The 16,090-nt window shown below is 52.3% G+C and overlaps 1 protein-coding gene across 10 annotated transcripts in view; it reads left to right on the plus strand.

Moving 5' to 3' along the window:
• The window catches only part of PEMT (phosphatidylethanolamine N-methyltransferase), an 81,925-nt gene that overhangs the window by 52,020 nt on the left and 13,815 nt on the right, over positions 1-16,090 (plus strand). For all 10 annotated transcript variants that reach the window (XM_078372564.1, XM_008996460.5, XM_078372562.1 and 7 more), the window contains one exon: positions 14,180-14,295. In XM_078372564.1, coding sequence (XP_078228690.1) covers positions 14,180-14,295 — 116 coding nt within the window. The remainder of the gene's footprint in view (positions 1-14,179; positions 14,296-16,090) is intronic.

Consider the following 16,090-nt stretch of genomic DNA (forward strand, 5'->3'; position numbering starts at 1 on the left):
CCCATGATTGTAAATTTATCCTCCTGTCATCTTTTTACCAACTTTCAGATTAGATCTCTTGAGTGGACGTCCAAGTTGTTAGTTCCCAGGGCCAGAACAGCGGCGTTAAGACTGATGGTGCTTTTCTGCCCAGGATTCTCCTGTCTGGCTTCCTTCTTGTGTCCGTAACAGGCGACTCTGCCTTCCCGGGGCTCCAAACCTCAGTCAGAAGGGGAACCAGTCTCGTTTACTCTGCGCCGAGAGCTGCTGTGCCGAGGTGCCGTCACAGCCGCTGCGCTGGCCTCAGGAGTCGTGCTGGGGACCCGTGTGGATCCTCCAAACCTCGGTCAGAAGGGGAGCTGGCCCTGTTTACTCTGCTCTGAGAGCTGCCGCGCCGAGGTGCCAGCGATCCTGCTGCGCCGGCCACAAGAGTTGTGCTGGCGACCCGTGTGACTCCTCCACTGGGGATCTTCTGCTCCGTGAGTGACCAGAATTTGTCTGAAAGTGTGGCGTACTCTAGTTCTCTGCGCTTCCACTGAGAGCTGCAATCCCGAGATGTTAGCGATGGGCCATCTTGGATCGTTCCCCGAGGCCATCTTTTTTTCTTTCTTTTTTTTTTTTTTGAGATGGAGCCTTGCTCTGTTGCCCAGGCTAATGTGCAGTGGTATGACCTTGGCTCACTGCAACCTCCGCCTCTCGGGTTTAAGTGATTCTCCTGCCTCAGCCTCTGGAATAGCTGGGATTACAGGTGCCTGCCACCATGCCCAGCTAAGTTTTGTATTTTTAGTAGAGATGTGGTTTCATTCTGTTGGCCAGGCTGGTCTTGTACTCCTGACCTCTTGATCTGCCTGCCTTAGCCTCCCAAAGTGCTGGGATTACAGGCCTCAGCCACTGTGCCCTACCCAGCTGAGACTGTCTTACCTGCTGAGGAGACTGCGTGCTCCCTGACTTTTGGGCTGGGTGCTGGCACTGGTGAAGGGTTTCGGGCTATGGGCCTTGTGCTTTTCACTCAGACTGGGCCAGGCCTGACAACACCGTGAACAAGAGCCGCCCTGAGTAGGGGCTGACGCTGCCAGGTCAGCCTCATCCCGCTCCCGGCCACACCAGGTCCCACCGGGCTGATGTGCCATTTCAGTGGATGCAGGAAGCATGGAGCATGAGGCACACCTGGTGGACGGACAGGTGTGGCAGCCCCTTATGAGAGGAGCCACCGTTGACTCTCCCACCGGGTCAGGAAGGGACAGCTCCCTGTCATTTCCTTCTGCTTAAACCCACCAGAGCAAGCTATGGGGTGGACACTCCCATGAGTCTGTTCCTTGCAGGACTGCTGAGTTCCTGACAGAGGTGACAAGTGTCCCTAGGGCTTCCTTGTCCAGGAGGAAGGTTGGAGGCTGCCTGGTGTGCTTTGGACCCAGGGGCAGGCAGAGGAGGCCTTTGAACTTGGCCTGAGCTTGTTGGGTGGTCAAGGACAGAGGCTGGGGTCCCAGTGAGAGGTGACGGTCCCGTAAAGTCAGATTGGCATGGATCCCATGAGAGTTTGGAATGTTCAGGAACGGCATGTGGCAGGGGTCATATGCTGCCAGACCTGAGTTAGAATCCGTTTGCTCACTGTGTGTCCTTGGCAAGTCCTGTACGGTAGGCACACTATCGGACTCTCAGACATCCCCCGTGGGGCTGGCCTGCGGGTTGAATAGGATACATGGTTGGACTCACCACAGTGCCTGGAGCGCAGCAAGCCCTGTGCTGGTGTCTGCTGATGTCACTGTGCCATGGTTGTCCCATCAGTGTGCATGCCACAGTTAAGGTGACTGCAGTCCCATGGGGAGACAGTGGCAGAATTAGGGAGCCATAGCCAGACACTGGACCGAGACCCCCACAGAACCCAAGGGAGGGCAGGACAGTCCCCTGCTCACCGATAGGGACCCTCACCCTTCAGGAAGATGGGGACCTGACTGAGCTCACACAGCTGGGAAACAGCAGAGTCCGGATTTGCCTTCTAAGTTTTTATTTTGAAAAATATGCAACATTCACAAAACTAGACCCATTTAATGACACCTTCAAGGATTCTCTCACATTATGTCATTCTTGTTCCGTCTGTCTTCTGTGCCATCTCTGCCTTTTCCTGTATGCTTCCTTTCACTAGAGTGTGTTTTTTTTTGTTTTTTTTGTTTTTTTTTTTGAGATGGAGTCACTGTCACCTGGGCTGGAGTGCAGTGGTGCTATCTCAGCTCACTGCAACCTTCACCTCCCAGGTTCAAGTTGTTCTCCTGCCTCAACCTCCCAAGTAGCTGGGATTACAGGTGCCCACCACCACTCCAGGCTAATTTTTGTATTTTTAGTAGAGATGGGGTTTCACTATGTTGGCCAGGCTGGTCTCAAACTCCTGACCTCAGATGATCTGCCCGCCTCTGTCTCCCAAAGTGCTGGGATTACAGGCATGAGCCACTGCACCTGGCCCTCTCTAGAGTGTTTTAAAGCAAATCCAGACACCAAATTTCATTGGTAAATATCTCATATACATATGAAATGCAGAATGTATCTCTAACGAGTAAGGACTTTTAATAATATAATATAATAAACATTCAGCAAAATTAATAATTTCATTTTAAAATAGCCTTATAGGCCGGGTACTGTGGCTCAGTCTATAATCCCAGCACTTTGGGAGGTCAAGGTTCGCAGATCACCTAAGGTCAAAAGTTTGAGACCAGCCTGGCCAACATGGTGAAACCCCATCTCTACTAAAAATATAAAAATTAGCTGGGCATGGTGGTGAGTACCTGTAATCCCAGCTATTCGGAAGGCTGAGGCAGGAGAATTGCTTGAACCCAGGAGGCAGAAGTTGCAGTGAGCCTAGACTGTGCCACGCACTCCAGCCTAGGTGGCAGGGCAAGACTCCATCTCAAAAATAAAGTAAAATAGCCTCATAGAGGAATAACTGACTTACAACAAAGTGCACCTATATGAGTTGTGTTTTTTTAGAGATGGGTCTTGGTCTGTCACCCAGGCTGGAGTGCCTTGGTGCTGCAGCATCGAACTCCTGGGCTCAAGTGATCCTCCCACCTCAGCCTCCCGAGCAGCTGGGACTACAGGCATGTGCCACTGCACTAGCTGATGTTTTTATTTTTTAGAGATGGGGTCTCACTGTTTAGTCTAAGCTTGTCCTAAACTCCTGGGTTCAAGCAATCCTCCCGCCTTGGCCTCCCAAAGTGCTGGGACTACAGGTGAGAGCCGCTGTGCCTCACCTACAATTTGAGTTTTGAAGAGTGTTTACAGCCAGGAGGCATAATCCCAGCACTTTGGGAGGCCGAGGCAGGTGGATCACGAGGTCAAGAGATCGAGACCATCCTGGTCAACATGGTGGAACCCCGTCTCTACTAAAAAATACAAAAAATTAGCTGGGCGTGGTGGTGCATGCCTGTAATCCCAGCTACTCGGGAGGCTGAGGGAGGAGAATCACCTGAACCCAGGAGGCGGAGGTTGCAGTGAGCTGAGATTGCCCTATTGCACTCCAGCCTGGGTAACAAGAACGAAACTCCATCTCAAAAAAAAAAAAAGATTGTTAACATATCCATTTCTGTCTTTGAGATCCCCCCAGCCCCTCTTGTCCTTCCTAACCCAGGCTGCTGCTGATCTGCTTTCTGTCTCTGGACGTTAGTTTGCATTTTCAGGAATTTTATAAATATGGAATCATGGCCAGGCGCCCAGCACTGTAATCCCAGCACTTTGGGAGGCTGAGGTAGAGGATCACCTGAGGTCAGGAGTTCGAGACCAGCCTGACCAATATGGTGAAATTCTGTCTCTACTAAAAACACACAAAAAATTAGCTGGGCATGGTGGCACATGCCTGTAGTCCCAGCTACTCGGGAGGCTGAGACAGGATAATTGCTTGAACCCAGGAAATGGAGGTTGCAGTGAGCCGAGATAGTGCCACTGTCCTCCAGCCTGGGCAACAGAGCAAGACTCCGTCTCAAAAACAAAGAAAAAAAAGGAAACATACAGTATACCCTATTTTTGTCTGGCTCCTTTCACTCAGAATAGTTATTTTGTGGGTGATGGATGCTGTTGCTTGAACTGGGTAGTTCCTTTTCAGTGCTGAGTACTATTCCATTATATCCATTCACTATAATTTGTTTATTCATTCACTAGTTGATGGACATTTGGGTTGTCTCCAGTTTTCAACTGTTACAAGTAAAGCTACTGTAAACATCGATGTTGAAGTCTGCATTGACAGCTGCTTTCACGCCATTGCGCCTGGGTAACAAGAGCGAAACTCCGCCTCAAAATAAATAAATAAATAAATAAATAAAAGTAAATGTCCTTTCATTTTCTGGTTGCTGATTTTACGGGGAAAGCATCCAGTCTTTCACCATTAAGTATGACGTTAGCTCTGTGTTTTTCTGCTCATTGAAGAAAATTGAGTATTTTTGTTTTCTTATTGTCAAGTTTTGAGAGTTCTGTATATATTTTGGTTGTAAGTCCCCCAAGAAGTATGGCTTTGCTGATATTTTCTGCCAGTCTGTGGCTGATTTTTTCTTTCTATCAAGATGTCTTTTGAAGATAAGTTTAAAAAGTTTGGTGAATTTCAAGTTACCACGTTTTCTTTTGTGAATCATGCTTTTCATATTGTACCTAAGAAATCATCCTGTAATCCAAGACCATAAGATTCTCTCTAGTCTATTTTCTTCTAAAAGTTTTAGAAGGTGTTATATATTTAGATTGATATATTTATATATAGATTTAGGTTTTATATTTCTATTTGTAGTCCATCTTGAATTCAATTTTTATATTTGATCTGAGTTATGGACTGAAGTTCTTTTTTTTTTTTGCATATGATAGCCAGATGAGCCAATGCCATCTGTGGAAAGGCTGTCCTTTCTCCACTGAATTGCCTTAGTACCTTGTCAGACATTTCAAAATCTGGTGTGTTAGTTCCACTTTGTTCCTTTTTTTTTGAGATGGAGTTTTGCTCTTGTTACCTAGGCTGGAGTGCAGTGGCGTGATATCGGCTCACTGCAACCTCCACCTCCCGGGTTCAAGCGATTCTCCTGCCTCAGCCTCCCTAGTTGCTTGGATTATAGGCATGCACCACTACGCCCAGCTAATTTTGTATTTTTAGTAGAAATGGGGTTTCTCCATGTTAGTCAGGCTGGTCTCGAACTCCTGACCTCAGGTGATCCATCCACCTCGGCCTCCCAAAGTGCTGGGATTACAGGCATGAGCCACTGTACCCAGCCTGTTTTTTTATTTCAAAGTTGTCTTGACTATTCTAAGTTTTTTGTATTTTCATATCCATATATTTGTGGATGGTGATTGTTGTCTATAATAAAGTCAGTAAGAGACTGAGACCCTGTCTCATGAAAAATAAAAATAAAAATAAAAATTCAGAATAATGCGTTAGTGTCCTAGCAACCTCAGCGTGTCTGTCTTTAGCCAGCTGGGGGCCCGTCGAGTGTTTCTTAGTGTTCTTCCGGCATTTCCACCATGTCTTTCATAGCTTTCATTCTCAGGTTCAACATCTTCTGTTCCCAGAGTAGACTGGAGTTAGCCTTTTAACCAAGGAGCTCTGATTACTTCCAGTGGAGAATGATATTTGGAGACCACAATTTGAATGCTAGGACACTCACTGTTCCAGGCCTCTGTAGGAAAAATGAATTTTTTAGAAATAGAAATAAATTGTGAGTTCATACCAATATTTCTATTTCAAACTTTGTTGTTCAACCTTTTAATTTCATGTTGGTATCACCTTTCTCTTATAGGAAGCTTGGATCCTAAATATAGTAACATAATTAATGTGCATATGATCAAAATAATAATATCTGTATTATTACATATTTTCTCACCAACAATAGATTTACTCCATGCGGTCTAGAATCTTTTTGGCTCTTTCGTCCCCAGGTGGTGCTGTAGGAGGGAGGATTAGTCAAAATACTGTCTTTCGAAATCACTTGAAACTTTTCGCCTAGGCTGGAGTTCAGTGGCAAGATCTTGGCTCACTGCAACCTCTGACTCCCAGATTCAAGCAATTCTCTTGCCTCAGCCTTCCAAGTAGCTGGGATTACAGGCAACTCCCACCACACCTGGCTACTTTTTTTGTATTTTTAGTAGAGACAGGGTTTCTCCATGTTGGCCAGGCAGGTCTTGAACTCCTGACCTCAGGTGATCTTCTACCTCAGCCTCCCAAAGTGCTGGGATTACAAGTGTGAGCCACTGTTCCAGGCCAAGAAAATTTATCTGTGTTTTTACTAGTTTCATTGATTGAGTTTTTGGATTTTTAGTAGTTCCTTTGTTCTTAATTACACAAGACATTTACTTGGTTCCATAGTCAACAAAGGACATTTGTAAATGTCTGGCATGTCTTCCCTCTCACCTGTAGGTCATACTTTTGATCAGTTTTGGGTTTGTCCTTCCCCTTTTACTTTTTGAAAATGTAAGCAAGTACTGTGTGTGTCTCTCCCCCCAACCCCAATTCATTTTCTCACACAACAGGTTGGGTGCACCTTCTTCTGCACCTGCTTTTTTAGTTAACAAATGTATCCTGGAGCTCACATCGTAGCAATAGATCAAAATCTTCCTCCTTCCCTTCTCCAAGGAGCCCTTCCCCAGGTGGGGCCGTAGCACAGTTTGTTCCGAACCTCCCCACTGCCCCCGCCCCACCAGTGGACATGGGTGAGTTCCATCTTTATAGGATGCTATAGGTAGTGCCGGAGCTAGAATTTGAACTCAGAGCCTGTGTTCCTATTGCTCTTTCTCCTGTGCTATGTGGGCTGTTGTAATGGAGGGGCTGGGAAGCAAAGTGGAGTGAAGAGGTTGAGCATGAGCACTGAGGCTGGAGGAGGCGAGCGTTCTCCGTTGTGCCATGGCTCCTCAGGTGTGAAGCCGGGTCACGCCGCTTTGCTGGGGCCTCGAGTGCAGGTTGTCTGGGAGCGGGCAGCTGGTGCTGAGACCTGCTCTCCCGCACTGCAGTGAAAAGGGCATCCACCGCAGGGCAAGAGCTCAGGTGTACCTTGGACAGTGATTGATTCACTCGACTAGCTGGTGGCAGGTTATGACTGTTGGAGACCTCGGGCAGGCTGTGTCACGTGGAAAGGCACTTGAGCTGTGTGCTGTGGGGCGTTTTGGATGCTGGCCTGAGTTGCTGCTGGTCCTGTGTCCTGGAGAGGGCCTAGCCCAGGCTCAGTGGCACTGGCCAGATTGGGGCAGATCTGAAAAGAGCCAGGGCTGTGCACACCCGGCAGGGCAGGGTGGAGTTGGGTGTTGGGAAGGGCAGGTGTGATCCAGGTCACTGGGCTGGCTGGGCCTGGCATGTGCAGGAGAGAGGGAGCTGACATGGTGCGGCCGGGGAGAGCCGCCTGCTCATATACACATTGGCTCGCTGGTCCAGGGCCTGCCTAGCTGGCAGTGGCTGGGTCCTGTGCTGGGCTCTGCTGAACTTTCACACATGCACCCTGTTCATCATGAGCCCTGGCGAGAAGGGAGAGGGGTCCAGGCCCTGCTGAGATGTGTGGTGTGGACAGCACTTGGCATGTGCAGGGGACTTACGTGACAGTATCACAGTGACCTTGATCTGGGGCTGTGGAGGATATGCCTTGATGGGCTGTCCTTGTGCTGCTGGGCCTGGGCCATTGGGGCTGTTTTAGGGGATACCTGGTGGCCTTGGCAGCCTCAGCCATCCTTGTCAACTCCAATGGGTCTGAGAGATTCCCAATCCTGCCTCCTGATGCCAGGGAGCCCTGAGTTTGTTTGGAAGGCAGGTGGAGGGCTGGGCTCTGCTGCCTCTGAGGTCCCTGACCTCTCATTGGAGCCTGTGGTTCTGGCGGGCCAGGGTGGGATGAGGGAGAGCTAGGAGTCATGGGCAGGCTGCCTGCTGTCCCAGGGACCTCTCACTCAGGTCCCTGTATGTCACCTACAGATACCCTGCCCCTCCTCTCTTCATGGAGCCCAGCTAGTGGCCCCCTCCCTTCCTGGCTCCCTGCAGGGTGAGGGAAAGAGGAGAGGAGAGAAGGCCTTGGCACGCTGATCATTCCACTCAGACCCAAGCTTGTTGAGCGCCTCCTCGGTGGCAGCCCCTCCGGGATTCAGCATGGTACAGGCAGAGGCAGATGCAGTGTGAACTGTTAGGCCGCGGCCACATCTCACCGGGTCTTTGAGGCAGGAGTTCAGGAGTGAGAAGGCACCTGGGACTGGAATGGGGGCCAGTCAGGCTGGTGGAGGGGTGAGTCCAGCTGTAGGAGCGGGGTGCAGGGGGTTCAGGAGGCAAAAGCAGGAAGGCAGAGGGAAGCTTGGATCACAGGAGCCCCTCTGTGCTGGTGCACAGCCCATGTCCTCTGAATGAAAGGGACACACTCCTACAGTGGTTCTGTGGGCCTTTGCAAAGCTCGTGGAAACGCCGGCTCCTCCCCAGCATTTGTCACCAATGCGAAGCACTAGCCCTTTGCTTGGGGCATTCTAGACCCCCAGGTGCCCAGGCTGGGAGCCCTGGACTCGGTGGAGTCCTGGCTGTGGAATCCAGATGTGACCTGCCACTGCAGCCAGGTGGTAGGCAGATTTAGCCAGAGAAGGACGAGGTGGGAGAGGAGGAGCTTCTGAGAGTCAGTCGAGGGCCAGCTGCATAGGGAGAGGCCTGGCGGCTGGCAAGCCCAGTGTGGCAGGGGTCTGTCTGCCTGTCTTCTCCCTGGCGACATTGCTTCACAACAGACTTTCCTCATCAGCTTTGCCAGGGCCCGTCGGGCCAATAGCGTGACCTGATGCCTCTCCTACCCTTTGCCCACTTCAAAACAAAGCAAACAGCAGCACCGCCATCCATGCCGTTGCATAGATATTGCTCCAGGTATTTCATGGGCAGGAATTCACGTAATCCTCACAGCAACTCTGTGAGGCAGTAGAGTATTATTAGCTCCATTTTACAGATCAGGAAACAGTCGGAGAGAGGGGAAGTCACCTGCCCCAGGTGCAGGTTGAGGAGAGCTGGTGCTTGAGCTCAGACCCCGGCTCTGGGAGCAGTGAGCTGCCCTGCTGGGCGCAGGGGGACACTCGCCCGTCAGTCCTTCAGTGAGTTGGAAGTAGCCTCGTCTCACTTCAAAAGGGGATTAAAAAACTCTGCCCTCTGCAGCCTCACTTCAAGGACATGTAGGAAATTTGAGAGGAAAATAGGAAGTCTCCAGAAAAGGGTCTCGTCCCAGAAGGGAGTCCCGCTTCTTGATGCTCACTGCATAGCTGGGCTGGTGCGGGCCTTGCAGGCTGGAGGCTGTGCTCATTTTCAAGACTTTTCACCACAAGTGGAAACCTTGGCTTTCATGTTTCATTGTTGATCCAAATAGTTTAAACACGCTGTGAGTTTGACCAGAACACATCTTGGGCTGCCAGCTACAACCTCTGAGTCCAAGGATGCCAAGAATAGAGCCCAGGAAAGGGCAGGGAGGAAACCTGGGTCCTGGCATGGAGATGGAGGCTGGAGCTGCCACCTCAGGCTGGATGGGCACCATGGGCATGGGCAGAGGCGGTTCCCACTGAGTGGGACCCAGAAGGAAATCAGATGTAGTCTCTGCTCTGAGCTGCAGACAGAGGGAGAGATGGGAGCTCTCAAGTGCCCTGGGCCACATGCCAGGGCCTGGAGCCTTTCATCCCTCGCCTGCTTTGCCCATCCCACCACACTGGCAGGGGGATCAGGTGGGGGGTACTGTACATCCTGTTTTTCTTACTTTGCAGCTGACTCAGTTGACGTATCGGGCAGCTGAGTGATTTGCCTGTGAAGTACCATCAGCTGTTGGCGAGGAGCGTCAAGGCCAGGATGGTGTCCCTGGGCCTTGACCCCACCCCTGTTTTCCTCCCGCTCCACTTACCTTGGGCCTGTCTCTTTTGCCCTAAGGTAGAGGCTGTGGTTGAGATTTGCAAAAAAAGAAACAAAAAGGAGTTAGCATTTGGGAAGGAGACCTGTGTGTTCCAGAGCAGAGCTGGGGACTAGTTGCCAGGGTGTGGGAGAGGCCGGGCTGCTGGATAGAGCAAACACACACCCAGGGCCTGGGTGCATATTAGGGTTCCAGGTCAACAGCACATGACTGTTTTAGGATGAAAAGCAGTCCCATGGGACAACTTACACCGAAACATGGTTGTTTTGTTTGTTCATTGGTTTTTTGATATGGAGTCTTGCTGTCACCGAGGCTGGAGTGCAGTGTCGAGATCTTGGCTCACTGCAACCTCTGCCTCCAGATTCAAGGGATTCTCCTGCCACAGCCTCCCTAGTAGCTGGGACTACAGGCACGTGCCACCATGCCAGGCTGATTTGTGTGTGTGTGTGTGTGTGTGTGTGTGTGTGTGTGTGTGTGTATATATATATATATATTTAAAGATGGGGTTTCACTGTCCGACCTACCCTCTGCGGGAAGACTGAGCTCGTTCGGAAAAAACTGGACCGCAGGCTAGAGGAAATTCCTTAAGTTCAGGCTTTATTGAGAGGAAAGAGCCTCCGGGCGGACCAGCCGGGAGGAAGAGGAGAATGGCCGCGCCGCTCAGAGGGGCAGGGTTGTTTTATAGGGGGCTGAAGGGCTGGGGGGTGGGGAAGCCAAAAGCCGAGGTGGTGGGCAACTGTTGGTCAGTTTGAACTGCTGGGCGGGAAGCTGGGCAGCGGGAGGGCTAGGGCCGGTATGTAAAGTGAGAGATAAGGGAGCCTCTTTGTGGGGGAGGGAAAGAGAGAGAGATTTTGCGGTAGGGGCAGAGTTTTCCAAACATTCACTATATTGGTCAGGCTGGTCTTGAACTCCTGACCTCAGGTTATCTGCCCGCCTTGGCCTCCAAAGTGCTTAGATTACAGGTGTGAGCCACCAGGCCCGGCCTGATTTTTGTATTTTTAGTAGAGATGGGGTTTTACCATGTTGCCCAGGCTGGTCTCGAACTACTGATCTCATGATCCGCCCACCTTGGCCTCCCAGAGTGCGGGATTACAGGCGTGAGCCATTGTGCCCAGCCAGTTTATTGTTTATCTGCAGTTTACATTTACCTGGAGGATCCTGGCAACCCTGGGGAGAGAGAATTTGGGCAAGGGGTACAGAGGGTTGGGCAAATGAATCCCTGCTTTAGGAATCTGGAAATCTAGAAGACAGGCAAAAACCAGGAGCAGTGACAGCAGAGCGCTGGGCCACTCCACTGTCCACCACGGGCTCACACACGGCCCTTGGAGGCCCCTGTGCCCTGGCACTCACTCATTGTTGGATAAAACCAGCAGCAGGGCTCCCAGAGAGGGCACAGTGGGTGCTGCCCATCAGGAGGGAAGTTCTGGGAGTCCTGCTGGCTGCTGGTTTATCTACCGCCTCGGAACAACAGCCCCATCCAATACCAGCCTCGGTGTGGTTCCCTCTTTTTCTTTCCCGCATGGGCTGGTCTTGCCCAATGCTTTTCTGTTATTGTTAGATTACTCTGAAAGCTCATGTAGCACTGGCCCTTTCCGAGGCTAAGGGACAGGTGTGGCCTGGCTCTGTTGTCGAGGAGAGCGGGGTGGGGGTGGGGAGTGTTGTGGGAGGCTGAGGATGGCAGAGTGTTCCTGAGAGAGCCCTTGAAGGAAAAGTGATTTTTTTTTGAGACGGAGTCTCGCTCTGTCAGGTTGGAGTGCAGTGGCAGATCTTGGCCCTGCAACCTCCGCCTCCCAGGTTCAAGCAATTCTTCTGCCTCAGCCTCCTGAGTAGCTGGGACTACAGGCTCCCACACCATGCCTGGCTAATTTTTGCATTTTTAGTAGAGACGGTGTTTCACCATGTTGGCCAGGCTGGTCTCTATCTTCTGACTTCAGGTGATCCACCCGCCTTGGCCTCCCAAAGTGTTGGGATTACAGGCAAGAGCCACTTTGCCTAGGCAGGTATTTATCATTAGGGAAATGCAAACCAAAGCCACCTGACTACAATTTTTTTTTTTTTTTTTTTGAGATAGGGTCTTTCTCTGTCTTCCAGGCTGGGGTTCAGTGGTGCGTGATCTTGGCTCACTGCAGCCTCGACCTTCTGAGCTCAGGCAATCCTCTGGCTAATTTAATTTTTTTTTTTAGAGAGAGACAGGGTCTCAACTATGTCTTCCAGGCTGGTCTTGAGCTCCTGAGCTCATGCTCCCAAAGTGCTGGGATTATGGGTGTGAGCTGCCGCGCCCAGTGTTCCCCACCCCGTGAAGGCTATAACTGTCGGAAAATAACTGGTGTTGGGGAGAATGTGGGGAAACTGGAATCTTCATGCGTTGCTCGTGGGGCTGGAAAATGGGGCAGTCACTGTGGAAAACAGTTTTGCAGCTCTTCAATAAATGAAAATAGTTTACCTATGACCCAGCAATTCCACTCCTAGGTGTATACCTAAGAGCAATGGAAACTCAAGTCCACAAAACACTTGGGTACCAGTGCTCCTAGCAAGTGCCCGAGTGCCTCTTGGCTTTGCCTGTGGCCACTGCGGACAGTGCTGCTAAAGCAACGCAGGTGTCCAGCAGCTGCTGATCAGGGAGACAAAATCTGTATACACTGGAGTCGCATTCAGCCGTAAGAGGGAATTACGCGCTGTGGCACGGACGAACCTTGAGAACGTTACACAAAGGCAAAGCAGCCAGACACAAAAGACCATGTAGCGTGTGATTCCGTTTATGTGAAATGTCCAGAGCAGGCGAATCCATAGAGACAGAAAGCGGTGAGTGGTTGCCAGGGGCCGGCCGAGGGGAATGGGGAGGGGCTGCCGATGGGGGCGGGGCTTCTGCGGTGGTGAAATGTTCTGGTGATGGTTGCCCAACTAGAAACTACTTTGAGTTTTATCTTGACACTGGAACGAAACAAAACAAAGCAGGCGGTGGTTCTGGGCCCGTGGTGCTCTCTGCAGGCTGCTGCTTTTCTGCCCCCACCCCCACCCCAGGCATTCCCAGCAAGGTCACTGCAGCCCAACCCCACCCTCCCCTGCAGCGCTCATTTCTTCTTCCCTTTGAGCTTCCGGAAGTCAGCAGCGGCCACCTGCTGAGGGCTGGACTAGGGCCTGCTTACCTTCTGGGAGAATTGGTAGCATGCCAACAGCTGACTGAGGGGACGGCCCAGGAGCTACCTCCCTCACCTCTCCTTCCTGTAAACTTTGGTGTCCCCCCATCCGCCTCCCTCTGCCCCATCCTGCCCCTGCCAAGGAGCTCTGAGGACAGGGCCCAGGACTGGCCAGAGAACTCACTGGGGAGCCACCTCCTGGGAGTCAGTGGCCTTGGGGCAAATGATCGCTAATCACTCTCCTGCTGCAACTGCCGGGAAAGGCAGATCCCTTTGGGAAGTGAAGCAGGCAGCAGTCATAGCTGGGGCTGGGGTGGAGATAGGTGGCAGCATGGCATCTCTGCTAGGAGCAAGCCTCTGAGACCCTTCCTGTGCACACAGGCGCCTGTTCTGGGCCCGCAGGCAGCTTGCTCACGTGACTAGAGCCCAGCCCCTGACTCCAGGCTGCACACTTGTCTTTTGCATCCTCTTTGCCCTACCCTCCCTTCTTTCCGCTCAGTCCCCAGTGTCCTGGGCCAGACCCTGGCAGTGACCAGCTCAGGACTATGGAGACAGCAGAGAGGTAGGAAGAGCTCCCTTCTCTCCACTGTTGGTGGCCAGATGTTGAGATTCCAGATGTGATTAGTTTGAAAAAACAAAGTAAAAGGATTCTGAGGTTAAAAGTCACCGTTGGAAAGTCTGTGCCTTGGGAGGAGCACTTGGGCAGAGGGAGAAGGGTGAGGGGTTTTCTTTTCTTCACTTTGCCCCCATGATGGACACTTTGTGAGGCCCCAGCAGGAATCTGGGCCTGTGCTCCTGAAGGCCTGCAGTCTTGGGTGCCTCTGCAGTTCTGCTGGGGCCACTGTAGGATGCACTGGGCAGCTCCAGCCAGGGCCTGAGGTCAGAGCCCACGTGACTGCCCAGAGATAGGTCTTCTCAGCCAGACATCTCTTTCTGCCTCTTGGTAGGTTCATGGCTGTGTCTGGTTGAATGGTTGTTTCCAGAAGGATCTTGTTGTCTGTCCAGATGAACTGAGCAAGTATGAAAATCCCTCTGTAACTTGCTCTAGGGCAGATCATTCTTGGCTGAGGTGCATGTGGTGGTTGCTTCCGTGTAATTCTCCTTTCTCCGGAATAGGGACTTTGGAGCCTGGGAAGCAGAGAGAGGCATGCGCTCCCCACCCCCACCCTGGAGTCTCCCTAGCAAACATCTCTCTCTTGTTCTCTGCCCACGGTTTAGGTTGCACGATGGGAACACAAGACCCGCAAGCTGAGCAGGGCCTTCGGGTCCCCCTACCTGGCCTGCTACTCCCTGAGCATCACCATCCTGCTCCTGAACTTCCTGCGCTCACACTGGTAAGCACAGCCCTCTTCCAGGGGAGCCCAACCCCTGGGCTAGTGGGAGGGCTGCTGCTGGTGGTCCCTTGTCCCTCACCATGCAGGAGCCTTGAATCTGAGCATGCAGTGGTCAGCTCTCAAAGCCACCTGGCACAGCGAGCCACCCTACCCCTCCCAGCCATTTAGACTCCAGACAGCTGAGGAGCTCCAGTGATCTCAGGAACAGGGGGATGTGATGGGGGACAAGGGACAATGCCTGGATGGTCCCAAGGTCACATCCTGACCTCTGCTGTGCAGCTGAAGCTGTTTTAGGAGTCCCCTACAGGAAGTGCCCGGTCAGAAGGCAGATGCCGGCTTGGGAGCCCTCAGGGATCAGGCCTGACCGTCTCTCCAGGTTAGGCTTGAAAGCTTCTTTGAGGCTGGGCTCGGTGGCTTACACTTGTAATCCTAGCACTTTGGGAGGCCGAGGTGGGCGGATCACCTGAGGTCAGAAGTTTGAGACCACCCTGGCCAACATGGTGAAACCCTGTCTGCACTAAAAATTCAAAAATTAGCAGGGCATGGTGGTGTGCACCTGTAGTCCCACCTACCTGGGAGGCTGAGGCAGGAGAATTACTTGAACCTGGGAAGTGAAGGTTGCAGTGAGCTGAGATTCTACCACTGCACTCCAGGCTGGGTGACAGGGTGAGACTCCATCTCAAATTAAAAAAAAAAAAAAGCTTCTTTGCCCATTTCTGGAAGGGGCAGGCACCTTCCTGCCAACAAATGAAGCAGTCAGAACAGAGGAACTGGAAGTAGATGATGAGGCACAGCCCACTGCACTTGGGAGGAAATTTGTCTGCCCAGACACCAGGCTGGACACAGCCCTCCTGTGTGGAATGTGATGGCCGTAGGCGACCTGGGGATGCGGGCTGTGGCAGGCAGCTGGCCTCATCTCTGGGCCCCTGGTCTCACCTCCCACAGTGCCCTGAGAATCATTGCACATGGCAGCTCGTGGACTAAATATGGACCACGTGGTTCTTGAAAAAATGAGAAATTAACTGTGCCAGTTTTGACTTGTTGGGACAGACCAGAAACCCTGTGTGTGACTGGCCACACCCCACATGGAGCACTCACTGGGGCCGAGGTGCAGCTCTGCTCCTTTGGACGGGGCACGTGCAGCCTTGCTCTCCCTGCTGCCCTTGGCCCCATCTCCCCCGGACCAGCCTGGCCTGCAGGCACTGGGTGCACACAGGAAGGGGCCAGCAGATGCTCCATGCCGGCACGTGCGGAGCTGGGGCAGGCCTAGCTGGTGGCCAGGCCCCTCACACACTCACTGAGGGTGGCCCAGGCCTTCCCCCTCCGTGGCCAGGCACCCTTGCTGCCTTCCCATCGTCATCGTGGGCTTGGCCTTCCTGTGGATGAGCAGCGTGGTCAGGGTCCTACTGAGCTCAGCCGTCTGCACTGGACCCCTGGCTCCCGGCCGTTGCTTCTTGGCCCTTTGTCTGTAGGCCTGGATGGGTATCCCAGGGTTGTGGTCCTCAGAGGGGTGGGTCCCCTAGCACCTGCCCTGGGTTGAATGATGTGAAGAGGCTTCCCCACAGAGGCCTTTTCACCCCTCGGAGGGCAAGGGGCTTGGCCGTGTCCCCGCCTCAGGGCTGTGGGTCTGCATAGCCTGCATGCTAACAAGCTCCTTGGCTCTCCGGCCCTGGGGAGTATGTTCATATTTGTAGACTCTGGATAGAGAAAAGTCTTAATGTGCAGATGGAGGAAGCGAGGCTTGGCAAGAAGCAATGGTTGGCCTGAGGCTTTACAGCTCAGGGAGCCCCGACAA

Source organism: Callithrix jacchus, chromosome 5 (genome assembly GCF_049354715.1).
Source record: "Callithrix jacchus isolate 240 chromosome 5, calJac240_pri, whole genome shotgun sequence".
Taxonomy (NCBI): domain Eukaryota; kingdom Metazoa; phylum Chordata; class Mammalia; order Primates; family Cebidae; genus Callithrix; species Callithrix jacchus.